Source organism: Ornithorhynchus anatinus, chromosome 10, assembly GCF_004115215.2.
Source record: "Ornithorhynchus anatinus isolate Pmale09 chromosome 10, mOrnAna1.pri.v4, whole genome shotgun sequence".
Taxonomy (NCBI): Eukaryota; Metazoa; Chordata; class Mammalia; order Monotremata; family Ornithorhynchidae; genus Ornithorhynchus; species Ornithorhynchus anatinus.
In genome coordinates, this window is record NC_041737.1 from 14,219,858 (window position 1) to 14,242,896 (window position 23,039).

Genomic DNA, 23,039 nt, shown 5'->3' on the forward strand with positions numbered 1-23,039 from the left:
GCCCCGTGGTTGGTGACGGGGTGCCAGAGTGGATCTTACCACAGCTTGCAGAAAAAGGGCTGGCCATACTTGGGGTTTGAAAGAATAATTGTTCTTCACTTTGATGTATTTTAAGTTGAAGGTCTTTAATTTTTAATGTTTACATCTGCTTTGGAGGTAGTTATCGGAGACTTAGGCGATGCAGCAGTAAGTGGTTTTATAGACTGCAGAAATGAATGCAAATCATCCCTTCAAGATCATTCATTGACTAAGAGAACAATTCAATTTCACATAGTGCTGAAGGCGCTGGATTCCCTGTGAACCTTTTGTCCTTACAGTGACTAGAGACAAGAGGAGAGGAGAGAAAATGCATAGGCATTTCAACTCATTCTTTTTTTAAATAGTACTTGTTAAGCGCTTACTAGGTGCCAGGCATTGGACTGAGTGCTAGGGAAGAGACAAGATAATCAGGCTGGACACAGTCCATGTCCCACATGGGGCTCACAGTCTTAGTCCCCATTTTACAAACGAGGTAATTGAGAAGAAGAAGAAGAAAGAAAAATGGTATTTGTTACGTGCTTACTATGTGCAAAGCACTGTTCTAAGCGCTGGGGTAGGTAGATGCAAGGTAATCAGGTTGTCCCACGTGGGGCTCACAGTCTTAATCCCTATCTTACAGAAGAGGTAAATGAAGCACAGAGAAGCTAACTGACTTGCCCGAAGTCACACAGCTGTCAAGTGGCAGAGCGGGGATTAGAACCCATGACTTCTGACTCCCAAGCCCAGGCTCTTTCCACTAAGCCACGCAGCTACAGAAAAGTTAAATGACTTGCCCCAGGTCACCTCAGGCAAGCGGCAGGGCCGGGATAAGAACCTAGGTCCTCTGACTTCCAGGCTTCAAGTGTTGATTGAGTGCCTTAAAGCAGACAGGGACTTCTGCCGTGGGTGCAGACGGGAAGATAAATCCGACCCTGCCCTTTCCCCATCAATGGCTTGGTTTTTGTGACCTGAGAACTTTTGTAATACAAAACTAGGATAGAAACTCAAACCTTTTTTTAATTAATCAGTGATATTTTAGTGCTTACTCTGTACAGAGCACTGTACAGAGTATATGGGAAGTACAAGAGAATTGGTAGACAGGATCCCTGACCTCAAGGAGCCACAATCAACAAAGGGAAAACATCACTATGAAAAATTTAGGGCAATATAGTTGTAATTTATATAGTGATGGTATTTAAGTGCTTAACTATATGCCAAGCTCTGTCCTAAGCACTAGCATGGAAGGTAATCAGGTTGTCCCATGTGGGGCTCACAGTCTTAATCCCCATTTTAGAGATGCAGGAACTGTGGCACAGAGAAGTTGTGACTTACCCAAAGTCACACAGCTGATAAGTGGCAGAGCCGGAATTAGAACTCACGGCCTCTGACTCCCAAGGCCGGGCTCTTTCCACTAAGCCGTGCTGCTTCTAGGTGTGAATTTGTCTAGCCACCCTTTATATTTGAAGGTTGCATGGGCCCCAGCAGGATAGACAGCCTTCTCATAATGTGCTCACCCAGGGGCCACAGTCTAATCTCTTTTCCAACGAGGTGAGCAGGGGCAATGGAACCACAGTCACCAAAGGGTGCCATCCTACAGTGTAGCACCCTTCAATCTTCTGGATTTGTAGGCTACATTGCTAAAAATTGCTCACGATTGCAATTGCTGTTAAAAGGATGCATAGTCTTACAATTTCTTTTCCTCTCTGCATCGTGCCAGGAGCGACCCAAAGGTCTTGTCGAGCTCCGTCTAAGATTTGGGGCCTTGCTTTCTGAGTGCGAAGTTGCCTGGCTCATGGCCTTGGAAAGATGTTTCCTTGGGGTGCCTTCCATGTCGCACAGTGCTCTGGAATCTTTTACTTAACAATGCCGAGACTCTTCACGGGTGTGAGTGCACCAGGCTGGATTCTCCATGCACCAAAATTAGGGAAAATTGGACAGATTGACCACGCGCTTAGGCAGGGATTTTCCCCAGAGAGCTTCCCAGGTGCCTAGAAAGACAGCTGATAAGTGCGGAGAGGTGTCTGGGGGAGCTGCTGAAGTGTAGTAAGTGCTTAACAAATACCATCATTAATATTCTAATCAGTCAATTAATGGCATTTATTAAGCACTTACTGTGTTCAGGGCACTGTGCTAAGCACCCGGGAGAGTACAACGTCATTGAGTTGGTAGACAGGATCCCTGCCCACAACGAGCTTATGGTGTAGAGGGGGAGACAGACTTTAATTTAAATAAATGAATTCCGGGTGCAAGGGTGATGCAGAAGGGAGTGGGAGAAGAGGAAATGAGGGCTTAGTCGGGGAAGGCCTCCTGGAGGAGATGGGATTTTAATAAGGCTAACTGAGCACCCCAGGCCTTACCTACTTCAGGGCCTGCGGCTGAAGGGGTTGCGTTTTCCCCAGACTCGTTCATCTTCTGCTAACGTTTTTTATTCCAGGTGAAGTCAGTTCACTGTAAAGCTGGAGACACTGTTGGAGAAGGAGATCTTCTTGTGGAACTAGAGTGAAGTATTGCCTTCAAATGATGATTTTATTATTAGTCAACACTCTACATTTAATTCACTATTATTATAATACTCCTCTGCAGCAGATTTGACACGGTCATATTTATTCCAGATAGGTTTAACACCAACTTTCTGCCCCAATCGCTAATGGCAATTTTCAGCCATATAAATACTTGTACATATGATTTGTACTTCTGCTGTATGGTTTCTAGTGCCCTAATAAATCAATACACCTGCACATTTGTCTAATTTTTTGCCTTTTAAAAAATCAAGACCTCATTCTCAGGGAGATTTTGTATGCCAGTGCATTTACCATCTGAATAACACTAGTAATTTTTGTCATCTGAGCCTTTTGCTTAATGTGAGAAAACAATCATTTCAAAATAGAAGTGTTCTGACTCCTTTGCAATTGTCTCTTCACTTTTTACTACAGGTAAGGACCTATTTGCTGTGCCCTCATTGATCTGTTCTCTTTATGAGGTGGGTTTTGCCTAGCCTAGAAGATTGGGGAACCCAAATATTCCTTCGTTTGTCATTTCTCGGTTTTGGCTCTTGTAAAGCAAGTTGCAATTAAAAAAGGAAAGGCTAAAACTCAAGATCGTTTCGTCGTTCAGATACGAAGTTAGTCATCACCCTCGCCTGGTTCGTTAACGAAGATGTGACTCTGGCACCAGAGACCCGCTCAGTGTCTATCTGAACTGCTTTGTTGGCATTGGTAAGGGGGAAATACATTTTCATTAATTCAAGTCATAACCATTGGAAATAATATCTTCTGTGGGTGGATAGTAATTGCCACTAATTGCCTTGCTATAATTATGTTCAAGTGCTGTTTGTACTTAGAAGCTGTGTTTTCTGTGGGGCCTGAAGCAGAAGTCATTAACATGTTTCTACTTTCATGTTAGTCTGTCCCACCCCCAAGTTGCCCCCGTTCAGGAGTTAGTGGTGTATCTTGGCTTCTGGAAGATGGTGGGCATTTTCCTTGGTGCTTAATCTAGCCAACTCACACGTTCTTGAAGTAGCATGCAAGAGACAAGAGCAAAGAGGAGAGATGATTTCTTAGGGGAAAAAATGCCCACTCCTCCATCTATCTCAAATGATCCTACAGTCTAGTGTCCCAAACAGCCACTTACGTTTCTTGGAAAGGTAAGTTTTATTAAAAGCTTCTTTCTGATTTACTCTGAGATTTCCCGAAGGATGATGTAGAATCCTATAATTTCCCATCAGTCTACCAAAAAAAAAGGGTGGTATAGGTATGGTTGAGCCGAATTACCTTAAAAAAAAAAAAATCATTTTTGTTAAAGGACCTTTCCTTTTAGAGTTTTTTGATTCCCCAGAAAGCTCCTGATGGGCTTGGGGGCATAAACACAGATTTCAAAAACAGAAATTCATGACGTTTTAGCCAAAGGCATTTATTGTTTGAGGTCAATCAAATCTTTATTAATTTTTCTCAGCATATTTTATGTAAGACAATACATTGAAGATATCTCTTATACCAGCATGGGCGTGTGTACGCACACACACACAGAGGAGGAAAAGCGAAAACATGGATTAGTGAGATGTTGTTTATGTATTTTAATAGTATTATCAAGATCAGCTACTATAAGGGAATGTAATGTTACATTTCCACACAGTTTGAATAAGTAAATATGTTGGTTTAAAAAATGTCTTCTAGGCATTTCTTTTCAGGATCATAGAAGAGGTTGACTTCATAATATGACTTTTAGTGATCACCTAAGTCAGAGTGTTGTCTTGTCCACTTCTCATCTGTTTTCACGAGGATTATAACGAAGGCCATGTTCCCCTTGGTTATTGTAACTGTCATAGAAAGGGAGATTTAGCCACTCCGGCTGGAAGGTACTCGTGCTGTATACAAAGCATTCCACGGTGCTGTTGACAGCTGGTTGCTCCTCAGGTGCCTCGCTTTTCCCTTCCCACTCTAAAACTTCAATTCTCATGAGAGTGCGTTGATACACGTCTGGGCATTGTTCAAATTCATCAAGGACTTGCAGCATCTGGTTGTCGACACTGTACATCTCTCCAGCAACACGGTGCCCTTTTCCCGGGACGTGCAGCAGGAAGGGAATGTTGTGTTGACCCGCAATCACCAGAGGGTATTTCTCGACCGTGCGTCCCCTGCCCAAGAATTCGGACTTTCCGTTGGCGGGATCTGTTATAACGGAGGAGTTGGGCTGGCCTTTCTTCAAGGTGCCGTAGATGAAGAGGCGTGCCATTTGGATCCGAGAAGCTGGCCCAGGGAAAGTCGAAAAGGCACATTCATTAGTAAGGTCCGAAATACGTAGAAATGCCCATTAAACCCGGTGCTTTTAGTAGTATGTGAGGAGTTGTGATGACAAGCATTTTGCTTTTCCATCTGAAAGGCCTTAGCTTGGCCATCCAGGGCCAGGTAGGTAGTAGAAAATGGAAGCCCCATCTGGCCCCAGCTCTGAACACTAGGATAGGCTTTGCTTCAAGGGATTTTAGTTTCTATAATGGAACCGGAAAGGTGGTAGACGCTAAGCGGAAGAGGCACTTTCACTCTTTGCGAAACAATACATCTGCTGTTATAACAATGCTCTGTCTGCTTTTAAGAAACATGATACCATTGAAGGGAAAGTTGCTTCCTAGTGACTCAAGTGCAAATTATGGTTTCAGGCACATAAACAGCACTTGTATTCCCTGGCCCAGGTTTAGGCTGACGGAAACCAAAGCCTGAGAGGAGCCTGGTGAGGCAGGGACCCAGGTTGCGGGACATGCATCACTGGCCTCGGACAGGAGGGGATAAATACTTGGGCTCTAGCAGACGGGGGTGAGTTTGCCTTTGACAGGTGGGAAATTTTGATTGGAAAACCCGAGGTAGTGAAGAGAGTTTACTTTTCCCCGGTGGTTGATTTCTTAGGATTTCTCTTGTCTTTGTATGCTAATGATCTGTGCTCAGTGCCCACCGTGCCAGGTTCCCACGTATGGGCAATATGTTTAGAAGATTGGTGACGCAGCTCCAACTGGCCTTTACCCTCCTCCAGTCATTTTATTCCTGAAGTGGAAAAAGAAACTGCACTGACTGTGATTAAACAATCAATGACCTGTGAACTAAGCGGTGGCCAGATAGCCAAACTACTATCAGATTGATCAGAGCCCTTTCCTTCCAGTGGGCAACAGAGTTTTTAGACATTTTGCAGTCTTCAGGGGTGGGGGGTGATTATTTCCGTAGCCCGCACTCAGGTCTTGGAAGATCTTGTCTCTAGGAGCATAAAAAACCGACATTTTACACACGGTGCCAATCTTCCATCAACGTCATCGATGGTATTTTTTGAGCACTTACTGTGGGCACAGCACTGTACCACACATTTGAGAAAGTAATAATAATAATGTTGGTATTTGTTAAGCGCTTACTATGTGCCAAGCACTGTTCTAAGCGCTGAGGTAGATACAGGGTAATCAGGTTGTCCCACGTGAGGCTCACAGTTAATCCCCATTTTACAGATGAGGGAACTGAGGCACAGAGAAGTTAAGTGACTTGCCCACAGTCACACAGCTGACAAGTGGCAGAGCCGGGATTCAAACCCATGACCTCTGACTCCAAAGCCCAGGCTCTTTCCACTGAGCCACGCTGCTTCCCCTACAACACAACAGAGTTGGTAGACATGGTTCCCTTCTCACAGTGAGCTTAGAGTCACAAGCACAGATTTAGACAAAGATCCAAGACTATAAAATGCCTACCTTGGTGTATTTCTGACATGTGGGTAAATGTTTTTACACTAAAGCTGGTTTTTTGGCTTTAGCACAAACTCTGCAAATACATGACTGATTTGGGCAGATACAATGAGATTATTGAGCTACAGCACTGTCTGTCCATTTAATGCAATAACAATTTTTCTTCTAAGGAAAAAGGTACCCTCAAGTCTCCCAAAACCTGTGTTTTCACTAAGCTTCATGGACGAAATGCTAGTAGAGAATTAAGGTACATCTGGTGATGCAGAATCGAGGTAACGCCTGGTTTATCAAGAACACAAGCCCAATGTAATAGGAGAACTGTGTATATTGAAACTTGCTTCCAATCGCAGCCAAACTAATGTATGTTTGAGAGGCAATCCTGGTCTGAGAATAGCCAGTCTAGTTTCCTTCTGAGCTGTTTCTGATTCATATAATTTACCTCTCGAGATGCACAATGAGTCTGGGGATTCAACTCATTCCATTACAAAGAAAGGAGCATTAATACTAGTTGCCAGTGATTCCTTTTTCTAAAAAAGAAAGTCATTACTTTTCAGATTGGGTTTTGAACAATACAAATCCTCCAGGATGGTACTTGACCCTGAAATTGAGAGGGGATCGGGGTTGAGCACTAAAACGTGCAATTAATTCCCAATAGTAGATTATGGCCCTTATGCTCACCCCAATAAAAAAAATGAATTGACTAAAATTGTTCATGTCCTCAAGATTACTTGTCAAAGCTAGGAAATTAAAAAAAAACACAAAATGTTAATAGCTCTAGGAAAGAAAGTACATTATGTTAATCAATCAATTGTATTTATTGAGCGTTTACTGTGTGCAGAACCTGTACTAAGTGCTTGGGAGACTGCAAATTACAGAGTTGCTAGACAACTTCCCTGCCCACAATGAGCCTGCACTAGAGGACATTGAAGTCCCTTCATTTCAAGGTAGTTCAAAGTTTTCAGGAGAAAAAGATCTGTAAAGTGTAGATAAGTTTACAATAATACAATCGAATTATTAGTAAAATCATTCTTCTCCTTGTTCACCTTAATTTCCATTACCTTTTAAGTGTGAGATTCCCATGGAAGGGACAGTGCTCAAATTAGTCAGCGCTGTGCTCAACCAAGGAGGCAGTCTCAGTTGAAGAAAAACTAACGAAGTAGCCATGACCAAGCCAACTCTCAGACCTAACATGCTTCAAGTGGGTGCTTGGGTTTTTGTTTTTTTTGTTTTTGTTTTTTTTTGCCAACCTCAAGGAGAAAATACATTAGCGAAAACAGGAAGGAGTAAGCTTAATCAACATCTTGGCCTAAAATGCCAAACTATAAATATGACAATACAGCCGGTTCTCATCTGAGTCTGCACAGAGCAAATGAAAATCTCAGTGCCAACTGGGTGTTTGCAGGGCACTGCCATATGGGGCTACAATTTATGGGGCTACAATTTATGGCGCCATTAGTGCCTCCCCTCCCCCTACCTCGGGGACCACGACGTGAGTCAGCTTGAGCCAGTGTCCTCCCACTCCACCGCCATCCTACAAAGATGCCAACCTTTCCCTGTGAATAATAACAATAAGATATATGTTAAGCGCTTACTATGTGGCAAGCCCTGTTCTAAGTGCTGGGATAGATACGAATCAGTTAGGTTGGACACAATCCCTGTCCCACATGGGGCTTGGTATCTAAGTGGAGGTTCACAGTGGGAGCAGGTTGTGTGGGTGTGTAGGCGGGGTGGTGGAAGGAAGCTCAGAGGCCAGTTTTTTCAGTCCTGACTGGAAACTCTCTTAGGTTTTGGGTTTGGAATTGTTCCCCTCTGTAGCTTGGGCACCTGCAGTCCCCGGAACCCAGGCCAGTTGGCCTAGAGTGAAAGGACCAGCGCAGAGGCAGCAGGTACACTGGGACTGAAGAACTGTGGGCTGCCCACGAGGCATGAGCAAGGCCCACGAGCCCGTGGGACACAGCTTCTATGGCTTTTTGCCAATTACAACTAGTCCTAAATCCTCCCTCCCCACCCAACTGGATTTAAAACAAGATTGCTTCTGTGCACCCAGAGAAGCATTTGGGATTTTTTTTTCTCCTCAAACGAGCACTGGTTTTGCTTCATTGCCATCTCCTCTGATTTTCAGTCCCTGCCCATGTGATTTGGCCCCAGCGGGTCTGGAACTGCCCCTGCTTAAGCGACCAAACATAAATTTGGGGGAGCTGTAGGCTGGGAAATGGTCGAGCAGTTTTGGTGCCTCTTCCTCCCAGAGCCTGGTGGGGCAGCCAAGCCCATCCCCACCACTCTTCCTGAATGAGGGCACTAGGAGCTGAGGTGCCAGGGTAAAGACGCTTGCCAACACTGACAAAGAAGTTGCCTGGGATCTTCCCAGATGAGGGACAAAGGGGAATCCAGGCCTGTGGGAGGTGGTAAAGGGAGAGCTAGGACTGGTAGCCTAGTTAGACTAAAGCCGAATGCTGACGGACTGAAGTTAAACACCGAAGGCCAAGGGCTCAGGCTCGGAAGGCTGAGGCAACCCAGGATTCAGGAAAGAGACGAATTAGGGAAGTAAGCTGGGAGGGGGGAACACACACTTCTCCCAGACCAGCCTGCCGTTGCTCTCAGCCCATAGGGACGAGGCATTCCTACACCCATCCTCTTCAATAGGCTTAGATCTAGGAAAGTCAGGGTTACCGAGACTGCAGCCCTAATACGGAGGAGTAGAGTCAGAATGGGAAGGAGCCGATGTTTGCTTACTCAGTCAATCGTATTTACTGACCACTTACTGTGTCTCGAGCACTGTACCAGAGTTGATAGGTACATTCTCTTATGGTCTTGAGGGGAAAACTCAGACATATACAGATAAAGTAGGGATATGTACATAAATGCTCTGGGACTGAAGATCTAAACTAATAATACTAATTGAGGTATTTCTTCAGCAATTTCTATGTGCCAAGCACTGAACTAAGTGCTGGGTTAGGTTGGATTCAGTCCCTGTGCCATATGGTACTCACAATCTAAGTCGCAGGGAAAACAGGTATTTAATCCCCATTTTACTGAGGCACAGATAATTTAAGTGACTTACCCAAGGTCACACAGCAGGTATTTGGACTGTGAGCCCTATGTGGGACAGGAATTGCATCCAGCCCGATTTATATTCATTCAATAGTATTTATTGAGCACTTACTATGTGCAGAGCACTGTACTAAGCGCTTAGAATGTACAAATTGGTAACAGTCCCTGCCCTTTGACGGGCTTACAGTCTAAATTATCTCTACTCCAGTGCTCACTACAACTGTGCTTGACACACAGTAATTGCTTAAGAAATACCATTAAACAAAAAGTGGGAAGGGCAGGATTAGAATTTAAATATCCAGTGACTCCCAGGCCTGTGCTCTTTCCACTAGACCATACTGCTTACCCGGTTGCGGGACAGACTTTTGGAAGCTCTGCCATGGATGAAGTGCACTGAAGGACAATTTAGTGCTCATGACTTCCATTTACAGAAAAGGAATTAGGGAGACAATTTTCTCCTAGAACAAACCCACATTCGAGCCTCAGAGCCAAAGCTACGCTTCCTTTATTGGGTTTGAGAGTTGGTTTATGCTCATTATGGGCAGGGAACATGTTTGCTAATTCAGCTGTATTGTACTCTCCCAAGCGTTTAGAATAGTGCTCCGCATATAGTGAGCACTCAAATACCTTTGAGTGGGAACCGGATTGGAAAGGCTCTCAAAGCCATATGACTCAGCGCAAAAGTAGCTTACCACCAGAACAATTATTATTTATAATAATGATATCTAATGAGGCCTGTTGCTCTTTATAAATATTTGGGATTGTATTTGGCTTTTCCTTTCCTCAAATTTAACCCCATTTAGATTTAGTTGGGTACGAAAGAGTTACAAGAATAAGCCCATTTCTTAGCGCTCTGCGGCTTTAGTCAAAGCCTGATTTCTTACTACGACCCCACATGTATTGCTCCTCTAAGGCATGGAACTTCTTTCCCCTTCATATCCAATAGATGACCCCATTCCCCACCTTCAAAGCCTTGTTTAAAAGCACATCTCCAGGAGGCCTTCCCTGACTTGAGCCCTCATTTTCCCTATTCTCTCACCCTTCTGCATCACCCTTACACTTAGATTTGCACCACTTTTTCGCCTAATCCTCAGACCGCTTTTTTATGGTATTTTTTATGGTATTTGTTAAGTTTGCTGTGTACCAGGCACAGTACCAAGTGCCGGGGTAGATACAAGCTAATCAGGTTGGACGCAGTCCCCCATGGGGCTCAAAGTCTTAATCCCCATTGTACAGATGAGGGAACTGAGGCACAGAGAAGTGAAGTTCACTCAGTCATATTTATTATGCACTTTCTGTGTGCAGAACACTGTACTGAGTGATTGGCAAAGTACAATGCAACAATAAACAGTGACACTCCCTGCCCACATTGAGCTCTGCTCAAGCAGCGTGGCTCAGTGGAAAGAGCCCGGGCTTGGGAGTTAGAGGTCATGGGTTCGAGTTCCGGCTCTGCCATTTGTCAGCTGTGTGACTGTGGGCAAGTCACTTCACTTCTCTGGGCTTCACTGACCTTATCTGTAAAATGGGGATTAAGACTGTGAGCCTCACATAGGACAACCTGATCTGTATCTCTGTATCTCCCCCAGCGCTTAGAACAGTGCTCTGCACATAATAAGCGCGTAAATACCAACATTATTATTATTATTGTTATTAAGGTCACACGGCAGATAAATGGTGGAGACAGCATGAGAACCAGGTCCTTCTGACTCCTAGGCCCGTGCTCTATCCATTAGGCCATGCCAATTCCCGGGGGTAGGGTGGGGTGCGGGAGGAAGAAGAGGGGTTAACTCTTATGTAAGCTGATCAGGTCCAGGGTGGCCCAGCAGGGCAGGGAGAATCGTGTTTAATCTTCGATTCCAAAATTGGACAGTTAGAGAAGTACAGTTTATTACTCTAATCCAGATTCAGCAGTGAAGACAAATATCACTAATGGCAATTAAAATACAAGGCTATTTCATGCAAATTGGCAGAATAATTTTAAATGGACAGCAGCTTCCCCCATGAAACCAACCTTCAGAAAGGTGCTTCATGAAATATTCAGACTGCCTATATTAAAATTTAATGTCATTGGAGAATGTTATTGGAATTTGTACGTCATCTCTTCAAAACTTGCACAACTGATAACCTATCGCCTGGCAGTTAGGTTATATTTGAATATCAAAGGGGAAATAACTAGATTTTAACAGCATTACTGTTTCTAATGAAGTAAAAGGTAACTCCAAACATTATTAAGCCAAAAATGGTGAAGTTAGGAGCAGCAGAACTATCTATTAGCAGTTGTAATGGTATTGAAGTACCCATGTTCTGACTACACACTCCTTATTCACCCCACCTTCAGTCCCACTGAACTTATGTACATATCTGTAATTTATTTATATTCCTGTTTGCTCCCCCCTCTAGACAGTGAGATCCTTGTGGACAGGGAATGTGTCCAGAAACTCTATTATACTGTACTCTGCCAACCACTTAATATTAACAGTATATGCTCGATAAAAACAACTGATTGATAAGTACAACAAGCTGAGAGAACGTTCCCTGTCCAAAAGGAACTCACACTCTAACAAGGGGAGACAGATACACAAATATTTACAGATGGTGGAATCAGAATAAATCATTAAATGCACAACTGAATCCACACACACGTTCGACTTGAGGATGGGTATAAAAGGAAGTCTGCTTCCATTTCTTATTTCTTCTTGCTGTGTTAATTACCCCGATTGTTCAAACCTCCAGCGTAAACAACATCCAACAGACTCATAGCACGTATGTTCATTAACTTGCAATTACAGTTTAAGTTCAACTGTCACAACTGGATCCTTTGTTTCAGCGTTGCCACACAAAAACTGCTGCCTCATTCCCGACCTGAAAACCTAAGTACCACCCAGACTTTAGCAAATGCTAATGTCAGACCCTCTTCTGAGGTTTACAAAAACGATGCGTTTTTGCTGCAAAGCATTTGGGGTCAATGGGGCTGGGATATTAGGTTCTGGTAACGCCTTCTTGCAGCTCGTTCAAATATCCATTTCTCTCCCTTTATACAGTAACATTATTTTCCCTTGAGAAAAACTCTTACTGGTGGCTCAGTGACCAGATATAGTTACACATTAATTCTTCAGAAGTTGCTTAAAACTGTAGGAAACAGGTGAAAAAACAAAATGCCTTGAACTTTAAACTTGAGCTCAGTCTGTTCGAAAGAAGCAAGCTTTAAGGTCACTCTTCACTCAGTGCTAACTTTCAAGACGACCAACATGCCAGAAAGGGCTCGTGGGACTTCATCCTGTTGGGCCTTTGATGCTTTCATTTTGCTCCTTGCTATTTTCTTTATAGCACAGACAAGGGTTTCCTGCTTGGGCCGACCCCTTTCCAACCTCCCCGGATACTTCGGAAAAGTTTAGGGCAAAACACCTTTCTTACATTAACCACAGAGGCACCCGTGAGATGATGGCTTCTTTGAAATCAAGAGGTTATGGTCTCCTCTCAGCGGTTGTTCGCTCAGAAACTCTGAGGTATCGGTCTGTGAAAACAAACAAGGGCATTCTAGTGGCCAAGCTGGGTTGAATCATCTAGGGGTTACCTGGGAGGCCCACTGAGCTTTCTTTTCGCTGACCTGCACTCGTTCTCCCTCGCTAGGAGCCCGGAAAGGTCGCTAAGCCGAGCTATTCCGCGCTCGGGACGGATGTGCCTGTGTGCTCGGTGCCGCCTTTCAAAATTTACAGGTTCAACAGAGAAGCTGAAATCTCCTGGAGTCGAGAATGGGAACGGGGCGGACATGGACGGGAGTGTCTCGGGATGCTGAGGCTCTCCTCTGCCTTGCCTGCCTTGGCTCAGGCCAAGACCACGCGAAAGCAGCACAGGCGCAGCTTCCCCCCGTCCTGAGAGAGAGTCCCTGTCCTACATGGGCTCACAATCTAAGTGGGGAGGAAATACTGGTATTTAATCCCTATTTCACAGATGAGAAAACTGAGGGAGAGGGAAGTTTAGGGACTTGTCTAACCACACAGCAGGCAAGTGGTGAAGCTGGGCTTAAAAACCAGGTCCTCTGACTCCCAGGACCGTGCTCTTTCCACAAGGTCATAGTGCTTCCCGGACATTTTAATGATATTTTTGCACGGTCTGATTTCATCCTGTCTTTATTGTTGTCTGGATTATGTTCTTTTTATTCTGAGTATCTGTCCTCTCCCTATTTACACTGTAAGACCCTTTTGGGGCTAGAGTTGGGTTTTACTCACTCAGGACACCTAGGAAGCGCACAATAAGAATCAGTCATTTTAAATGAACTCAGCATTAGTGAAGTGATGGTAGGATATGGCATATTGAAGGTTGTTCTTAAAGTATGTCAGATTCCAGTGCTTTGTTTTTGATCTTTTCAGATTGTTGGACAAAACAGCCCATGGATGTGTCTGCCTAAGGGAAATGCACTTATTGAGAGGGTTTTTGAGGGGAAAATTGGACCCAAATCTGCCCAGGGCAAACCAAACCACTTGTGCCAGCTACTGATCTTCTTTCCCGTCACTGTGGCCCTGCAAGATGGCCTTATATCTGAAGGATAGGAAGAGGGGAAAGGAATAGGGGTGTGGAGTGGGCATGGAGGAAATTGGAAGATTGCACAGTATTTTAAAAATCCTCCGAGAAGAGGAAAATGTAAAGCACATCAGTGAAGTGAAATCATACTTAGAAAAAAAATTTTAGATGACCAAGAAAGTTATCTTCATTGTAAACTTGGGGCAGATAAAAGATCATCCCACTATTCTAATTCAAAAGGAATTCAATCACCCATCTGGCTTAGAATTTAATACCCCTATGTGATCTTTGGGGGAGAAAAATAATTAGAGAAATATATTTCTAGTTTCCAAATTTCCTTTTCTAAGGAGGAAGGGGGAGTGCTAGGGGAAAAAAAAATAGATGTTATGTGTCAATTAAGCAGACTCCTGAGCCAGTCTGGAACCCCACCAGAGAAGGCAATCTCTATATAATTCATAGCAAAGCCACTTTTTATATAATTGGAAACAAGCCTGTTTCCGTTTACACCTTTTAAAGTCCTGTTGATTTGGCATTTTACTTTCCAAAGGAGCAGTGGGAGTAAATGAATACTATTTTGTCGGAGCTGAAAGTGACTTAGCCAAATCATTCTACACGTGAACCCTAGCGCTGCTGCAATGAGTCAGGCTATCCTCACTCCCCCTCATCAGTATACTTTGATGTCCCCTGCATGGTCTTCTTTTCCTTTCCTCGAGTCCAGATTTTCCTAGCTAATATCCCTTCGCAAAGTTTACACCTTCCAACTCTCTGCAAGTTCTCTCTCGGGAGCCTAGAACAATTTAGGTCATTTCATTTGTTTTCTACATCCCTTCCATAAAATAACTTCTTTTCTCAGAACAGCTTCACGGAGTTAGCTATTTATCCTTGGAATTGAATTTAAAATTTGTGCTGGGACTTCATCTAAAACCAGCATCAGTTGCAATGCTTCTCACTTTCCAATAGCATCTCGCCTCACCTTGCCGCCCTGTCCTCTCTTCCCACTCTCGACGATCAGGTCTCCGCTCTCAACTCCACCCTCACTACTCATCTCGACTCTCTCGCCCCCCTTTCCCTCCGCCGCTCTCGCGCCACTAACCCACAGCCCTGGATCACCTCCTCCGTCCGCCTCCTACGCTCCTATGCTCGAGCTGCTGAGCGCCGCTGGCGAAAGTCCAAGCACCAAGCCGACCTCACACACTTCAAATTTATCCTTTCCTGCCTTAACTCTGCCCTCTCCTCCGGCAGGCAAAGCTTCTTCTCCTCCCTCATCGACACCCATGCCCGTCACCCCCGCCGATTGTTCCGGACCTTTAACTCTCTCCTTAGGCCCCCTGTTCCTCCCCCTCCCCCATCTCTCACCCCTAATGATCTGGCCACCTATTTCCTCACGAAAATCAACACGATCAGGTCTGAGCTCCCCAAAGTCACCCCTCCGCTCTCCCCTCTCCCCCAACAACCCCCTCCCCTACTTTCCCATCCTTCCCTGCAGTATCCTCAGAGGAGATCTCCTCCCTCCTCGCAAGTGCCACCCCCTCCACCTGCGCCTCGGACCCCATTCCCTCTCACCTTCTTAAAACCATCGCCCCTGCCCTCCTCCCTTCCTTAACTTCTATTTTTAACCACTCAATCTCCAAGGGCTCCTTCCCCTCTGCCTTCAAACACGCCCACATCTCCCCCATCCTAAAAAAACCCGCTCTTGACCCCACTTCCCCCTCCAGTTATCGTCCTATCTCCCTACTACCCTTCCTTTCCAAAATCTTAGAACGAGTCGTCTACAATCGATGCCTAGAATTCCTTAACTCCCATTCTCTCCTAGACCCCCTCCAATCTGGCTTCCGTCCCCTCCACTCTACCGAGACTGCTCTCTCTAAGGTCACCCATGACCTCCTTCTTGCCAAATCCAATGGCTCCTACTCCATTCTGATCCTCCTTGACCTCTCTGCTGCCTTTGACACTGTCGACCATCCCCTCCTCCTCCGTACCTTATCTCACCTTGGCTTCACGGACTCTGTCCTCTCCTGGTTCTCCTCTTACCTCTCTGGCCGATCATTCTCGGTCTCCTACGCTGGAGCCTCCTCCCCCTCCCATCCTTTAACTGTTGGAGTTCCTCAAGGGTCAGTTCTTGGCCCTCTTCTGTTCTCCATTTACACTCACTCCCTCGGTGAACTCATTCGCTCTCACGGCTTTGACTACCATCTCTACGCAGATGACACGCAGATCTACATCTCCGCCCCTGTCCTCTCCCCCTCCCTTCAGGCTCGCATCTCCTCCTGCCTCCGGATGTCTCCACCTGGATGTCTGCCCGCCACCTAAAACTCAACATGAGCAAGACTGAGCTCCTCATCTTCCCTCCCAAGCCCGGTCCGCTCCCAGACTTCTCCATCACCGTGGATGGCACGACCATCCTTCCCGTCCCGCAGGCCCGCAATCTCGGTGTCATCCTTGACTCGTCCCTCTCGTTCACCCTACACATCCTATCCGTTACCAAGACCTGCCGGTTTCACCTCTACAATATCGCCAAGATCCGCCCTTTCCTCTCCACCCAAACGGCTACCTTACTATTACGGGCTCTCGTTATATCCCGGCTAGACTACTGTGTCAGCCTTCTCTCTGACCTCCCTTCCTCCTCTCTCGCCCCGCTCCGGTCTATTCTTCACTCCGCTGCCCGGCTCATCTTCCTGCAGAAACGATCTGGGCATGTCACTCCCCTTCTTAAACAACTCCAGTGGTTGCCTATTGACCTCCGCTCCAAACAAAAACTCCTCACTCTAGGCTTCAAGGCTCTCCATCACCTTGCCCCTTCCTACCTCTCCTCCCTTCTCTCTTTCTACCGCTCACCCCGCACGCTCCGCTCCTCTGCCGCCCACCTCCTCGCCGTCCCTCGGTCTCGCCTATCCCGCCGTCAACCCCTGGGTCACGTCCTCCCGCGGTCCCGGAACGCCCTCCCTCCTCACCTCCGCCAAACTGATTCTCTTTCCCTCTTCAAAACCTTACTTAAAAATCACCTCCTCCAAGAGGCGTTCCCAGACCGAGCTCCTCTTCCCCCTCTACTCCCTCTGCCATCCCCCCTTTACCTCTCCGCAGCTAAAGCCTCATTTTCCCCTTTTCCCTCTGCTCCTCCACCTCTCCCTTCCCATCCCCACAGCACTGTACCCGTCCGCTCAACTGTATATATTTTCGTTACCCTATTTATTTTGTTAATGAATTGTACATCGCCTCGATTCTATTTAGTTGCCATTGTTTTTACGAGATGTTCTTCCCCTTGACGCTGTTTAGTGCCATTGTTCTTGTCTGTCCGTCTCCCCCGATTAGACTGTAAGCCCGTCAAACGGCAGGGACTGTCTCTATCTGTTGCCGACTTGTTCATCCCAAGCGCTTAGTACAGTGCTCTGCACATAGTAAGCGCTCAATAAATACTATTGAATGAATGAGTCTAAAATGGCACTGCCCTTACATCTTATTTCTGCCCTCTATCACCTAGATCTCGAAGGAACTGCTACTGCATTCGATAGCTACTGAGTTTCCATTTTGAAAATTGTTTTGCATAGTAGAATGAATTGCCTTTTTCAACCATGAAATCATCACAATATCCCACATTTACTATTTCTTTAATCTCACTATTATTTTCTATCACCTACAGAGTTAGTACCATTTATAAACTCCAAAAGGTGCTGCTTAATCCTGCTTACTATCTATTAATGAAAATACGAAGGCAAGACCTATCAGCAAGCCTCCCTTCTTCCATATTATTCTCTATTTATTTTCAATTTTGTAGGTTGTTCTTTCCACTAAAAATAATAATCTTGTGCATCTTATTCTGGGTCACTGTTTCCTGTCCTTCCTCTGTTTTACCCTTCCCCCTATTTACAACTCCCAAGAAAGTTCAGTCCAGAAAACAGAACCCCGAAATTTCTACAATTATATTGTAACTATATGCATGTTGCATTGTATTTGTTACATTGTTATTTTTATATATAGAACACCTATCTTCACACACACACCTATCTTCATTTTTGCATTGTGAATGAAAACCGTCAATATTAATTTGCAACAAACCTCCTTTGGTGAAAAAAGTACGTCAGCCACCAACAACTCTTATTTTTGGAACTGAACTATTTGATGTGAAAAACACAAAGGTAGTTATAGCACACCACCAGATTCTCCCATTTTCAACACTACAATTACTGTCCTCTGACACCTCCTTCTTCAGAGACCGGATTTCTTGATCCCTTCCACTTATCCCAGACCATCATGCCTCATTTGGATGCCCTGCCCTACCCAACTCTTCCCCACTGGATGCGCAAATCTGTGGCCTCAACTCTACTCTCTCACTCTCCTGTCCCTCCGTTGACCTCTTACTGCCGACTCCAACCCTGGGTCATCTCCACAGTACCTTCCTCCGTCCATGTGCTTGTATCACAGATTGTCACTGACAGACATCCAGTCACCATATCCCATACCCACTGACCATATCGACTATTTGAGAATTTTAACTCCCTCTTTAAACTCTGAGTGTCTCACATCCCTCTCTACTCGGATGCTTCACCAGCAATTCAAAGCTCAGTATGTCCAAATGTGAGCTGTCCATCTTCCTAACCAAATCCTCTTCTTTCCCTAATTTTGCCATCACTGTAGATAACACCACCACTCTCCCCACCTTTCAAACCACCCACAAAATTGGTCCACAGTCCTTGACTCATCTCTTTCACTCTGACCACCAAAGAGCTCCCCTGTCCCATATCCCATTGTTCCTCCTATTATGCCGTGAGGCCCATGTGGGCCTGGGGGTGTATCCAGCCTGATTAACTTATTCAATTAAGTGGCAAAACAGATCCTCAATATTCCAATATTCATATTCATGTGTTCAAGACAAAGAAAGTTGTTTATTTTAACTTTAGAGCAATGGGCATCGGTAAGAATTGGTAATTTGGCTGAGCATCTCACGGTACTGAAAGTACTGATCCGGTTAATTTGCATCTCCCCCAGGGCTTAGAACAGTGCTTGACACATAGTAAGCACTTAAATACCGTAACAGCAACCATAATGATAAGTGCTCCACTGGGATCAGAAACATGAATGGAGTTATTTGAACTGTAGGAATTTGAATTTTGGCTTCTCTCTTTTCCTGTATTAAAATTATCAGCATCTATTGTAGGTTTTTTTGGAAAATATCTGAAGCTATTTGAAACTTTTCATTTTATCTCCACCATTTTCAGTGGTGGAATTGACCTCCTTTCACAAAATGCCACATGGTAGCAATCATTTTGTGATTTGGAACCCAAATATGTGAGATCATGAAAAACAGAAAACCTCGAACCATGAAGCTCTTTTCTCCCCTAATATGAGGATTTGTACGTCAAAATACACTTCCATTTGGTAAATGCTGTTTGTTGTGGAAAATCCATGCCGTGAATCATTTCAATTATAGAGTGGAGAAATCCTGAAACAAATGACAACAGGCATTGGAATGTGTAATTTTTTTAGGATCAGAAACTTTATCCAGGTGGTTTCAACTCTAGCTGTAGCAAGCTAAGGAGCCGGCTAAAAGCAATTCATAAAGGCACAGCCCTGTGTTTTTCCAAAGGGTACCCAAACCAGTCCAAGTCAGTCAACCTCACTTCCAGCCAAAGTCCAGAAAGCACATGATTCTATATTTGCTTTTCAAGACATGTGTTGGTTAGCACAGAAGTGGCAGAAGCAAGTGGGGAGATAGAAGCAGCATCGATCTGATCAATAACAGCATATGGCTCAGTGGAAAGAGTCCGGGCTTGGGAGGCAGAGGTCATGGGTTTGAATCCCAGGTCTGCCACTTGTCAGCTGTGTGACGGTGGGCAAGTCACTTCACTTCTCTGTGCCGCAGTGACCTCATCTGGAAAATGGAGATTAACTGTGAACCTCATGTGGGACACCCTGATTACCCTGTATCTTACCCAGCAGTTAGAATAGTGATCTGCACATAGTAAGCACTTAAATACCAACATTATTATTATTCTCAAAACTCCCCACTAAAATAGCAGATACTGCAACTCTGGAGCAACTTGCTGGTTTGTGAAAACTTGACCTGTTACAGTGTCCAGCTGTTCACAATCTCCCTTATAATCTTCAACTAGAAAGTAACTAAACCTCATGAGATGTTTGCATAAATGGTGTTGACTCTTCCTTCTCTCATTTCTGGCCAGGATTTCATTCTCCTTGTAAGCTTGTGGGTCATAAATGAATAGCTGTCCCCCGGGGGTGCCCAGCCTTAACCCCTCCTCAACCGTTTTACCTGAATCCTATCTTTACCAAAAATTAAGCAGACTATTTCAAAACCAGGTTGGGGTGAAATTACAAAAGTAACTGTTCACAAGAATGTTTGCTTGGTTTTTTTTGTGTGCTAAATGATAATAGCCCCAATTCAGTAAAAGCTACCATGCATTATCAAAGGTGAGCCCAGCACTGGGGTGGATACAGGGTAATCAGGTTGTCCCACGTGAGGCTCACAGTCTTAATCCCCATTTTACAGATGAGGGAATTTGAGGCCCAGAGAAGTGAAGTGACTTGCCCACAGTCACATAGCTGACAAGTGGAAGAGCCAGGATTTGAACCCATAACCTCTGACTCCCCAGCCTGGGCTCCTGCCACTGAGCTACGTTGCTTCTCTATCCTCCCCAGCGCTTAGAACAGTGCTCGCCACCTAGTAAGCGCTTACCAAATGCCATCATTATTAATAATAATAATAATAATGTTGGCATTTGTTAAGTGCTTACTAGGTGCTGAGCACTGTTCTAAGCACTGGGGTAGATACAGGGTAATGAGGTTGTCCCCCGTGGGGCTCCCAGTCTTAATCCCCATTTTACAGATGAGACAACTGAGACACAGAGAAGTTAATAATAATAATAGTAATAATGTTGGCATTTGTTAAGCGCTTACTAGGTGCCGAGCACTGTTGTAAGCGCTGGGGGAGATACAGGGTCATCAGGTGGTCCCATGTGGGGCTCACAGTCTTAATCCCCATTTTCCAGATGAGGGAACTGAGGCCCAGAGAAGTTAATACTAATAATAATGTTGGTATTTGTAAAGCGCTTACTAGGTGCCGAGCACTGTTCTAAGCGCTGGGGGAGATCCAGGGTCATCAGGTTGTCCCACGGGAGGCTCACAGTCTTCATCCCCATTTTACAGATGAGGACACTGAGGCCCAGAGAAGTTAATACTAATAATAATGTTGGTATTTGTAAAGCGCTTACTAGGTGCCGAGCACTGTTCTAAGCGCTGGGGGAGATACAGGGTCATGAGGTTACCTCCTCACCATCCCTCTGTCTCACCTATCCCTCCATCGACCCCTGGGCCACGTCCTCCCGCGGTCCCGGAAGGCCCTCCCTCCTCACCTCCGCCAAACTGATTCTCTTCCCCTCTTCAAAACCCTACTTAAAACTCACCTCCTCCAAGAGGCCTTCCCAGACTGAGCTCCTCTTCTCCCTCTACTCCCTCTTCCGCCCCCCCCTTCACCTCTCCGCAGCTTAACCCTCTTTCCCCCCATTTTCCTCTGCTCCTCCCCCTCTCCCTTCCCATCCCCTCAGCACTGTACTCACCTGCTCAACTGTATGTATTTATTACCCTATTTATTTTGTTAATGAAATGTACATCGCCTTGATTCTGTTTAGTTGCCATTGTTTTTACGAGATGTTCTTCCCCTCGACTCTATTTATTGCCATTGTTCTCGTCTGTCCGTCTCCCCCGATTAGACTGTAAGCCGTCAAACGGCAGGGACCGTCTCTATCTGTTGCCGACTTGTTCATTCCAAGCGCTTAGTACAGTGCTCTGCACCTAGTAAGCGCTCAATAAATACTATTGAATGAATGAGTCTTCTCCCCCTTTTTCCCTCTCCTCCTCCCCCTCTTCCATCCCCTCAGCATTGTACCCGTCCGCTCAACTGTACAGATCTTCATCACCCTATTTATTTTGTTAATGAGATGCACATCACCCTGATTCTATTTATTCGCTGTTGTTTTAATGAGATGTTCATCCCCTTGATTCCATTTAATAATGATGATGTTTGTTAAGCGCTTAGGATGCGCAGAATCCTGTTCTAAGCGCTGGGGTGGATACAGGGGCATCAGGTGGTCCCACGTGAGGCTCACAGTTAATCCCCATTTTACAGAGGAGGACACTGAGGCCCAGTGAAGTGACTTGCCCACAGTCCCACAGCTGACAAGTGACAGAGCCGGGAGTCGAACCCATGACCTCTAACTCCCAAGCCCGGGCTCTTTCCACTGAGCTGCATTGCTATTGTTCTTGTCCGTCTCCCCCGATTAGACTGTGCGCCCGTCAAAGGGCAAGGACTGTCTCTATCTGCTACCCATTTGTCCATTCCAAGCGCTCAGTCCAGTGCTCTGCACCTGGTAAGCGCTCAATACATACTCTTGAATGAATGCCCATTTTCCAGATGAGGTCACTGAGGCCCAGAGAAGGGAAGTGACTGGGCCCAGGGCCCACAGCTGAGCGTCGAGGCGGGGGCTTCACGGCCACCCCGAGGAGGGGGAGGAGGAGGAAGGTGCGGAGGTTTCTGCCACGTTACCTGACGGGATCCGCCTCAGAACCATCGGGCTCCTTGAGGAGGGAGGCGGGAAGGCGCGCGGGCTGAGGCGCGAGGCGCCGCCCCTGCCGCGCACGAGCCCGAGGGAGGGGCGGGGCCTGAGGGGGCGGGGACACCGACCGGCCAATGGCAGGCCGCGAGCCGGGCGTTGGGGGCGGGGAAGGGCCGGGAATGGCTGGCCGCCGCCCCGGCTCCGCCAATCAGCTGCTCTCTCCAGCCCCCCCTCGCCCCGCCCCTCGCGGCGGCCTGCACGAGCCCCCCGCGCCACCGTAGTGGGACTCCTGGTTCCGCCTCGCCGTCCGTCTCCCCCTTTTTAGCCTGTGAGCCCGCTGCTGGGCAGGGATGGCCTCTCTCTGTTGTTCCACGCGCTTAGGACAATAAATACGACCGAGTCAATGAATGACCGCGCGAGATCTCCTCGCTCCTCCCCGCGGCCTGTCAGCCTGCGCGAGCCCCTGGCTCCTCCCCTCGTCCTGTCAGTCAGCCTGCGCGAGCCCCTGGCCCCTCCCCCCTCCCCTCCGCCTGTCAGCCTGCGCGAGCTCCTCGCCCCTCCCCTCGGCCTGTCAGTCAGCCTGCGCGAGCCCCTCGCCCCTCCCCGCGGCCTGTCAATCAGCCTGCGCGAGCCCCTGGCCCCGCCCCTCCCCCCCTCTCCGCCCGCGCGCCCGC

The 23,039-nt window shown here is 46.2% G+C and overlaps 2 protein-coding genes across 8 annotated transcripts in view; one reads left to right on the forward strand and one right to left on the reverse strand.

The window, feature by feature from the left end:
• The window catches only part of PCCA (propionyl-CoA carboxylase subunit alpha), a 323,266-nt gene extending 320,126 nt beyond the window's left edge, over positions 1-3,140 (forward strand). For 3 of the 4 annotated variants that reach the window (XM_029073672.2, XM_029073674.2, XM_029073675.1), the window contains one exon: positions 2,453-2,756. In XM_029073672.2, coding sequence (XP_028929505.1) covers positions 2,453-2,521 — 69 coding nt within the window. In that variant the 3' untranslated portion in view covers positions 2,522-2,756. Of the gene's footprint in view, positions 1-2,452; positions 2,757-2,951 lie in introns of those variants that run through there. The other variant, XM_029073673.2, reaches the window with a different exon arrangement.
• A 762-nt stretch (positions 3,141-3,902) lies between these two features.
• GGACT (gamma-glutamylamine cyclotransferase) lies at positions 3,903-22,460 on the reverse strand. Of its 4 annotated transcripts, XM_029073676.2 has the most exons (4): positions 22,356-22,426; positions 12,695-12,794; positions 7,704-7,782; positions 3,903-4,763 (listed from the first exon to the last, which is right to left on the reverse strand). In XM_029073676.2, the coding sequence occupies exon 4, from the start codon at positions 4,747-4,749 to the stop codon at positions 4,279-4,281; it is 471 nt and encodes a 156-aa protein (XP_028929509.1). In that variant the 5' UTR covers positions 4,750-4,763; positions 7,704-7,782; positions 12,695-12,794; positions 22,356-22,426; the 3' UTR covers positions 3,903-4,278. The 4 variants fall into 4 exon arrangements, with proteins under 4 accessions (XP_028929509.1, XP_007666189.1, XP_007666188.1 ...); XM_007667999.4 differs by lacking the exon at positions 7,704-7,782 and having other exon boundaries at positions 22,356-22,433; XM_007667998.4 differs by lacking the exon at positions 12,695-12,794 and having other exon boundaries at positions 22,356-22,431.
• Positions 22,461-23,039: the final 579 nt, after the last annotated feature.

Coding starts and splice junctions, on each gene's coding strand:
- GGACT (XM_001513702.5), bottom strand. CDS start 22,380: ATGGTTCTGAGGCGGATCCCGTCAG. Junction 4,764..22,355: donor TCTGAGGCGGATCCCGTCAG/GTAACGTGGCAG, acceptor TCCCTGGGCCAG/CTTCTCGGATCCAAATGGCA.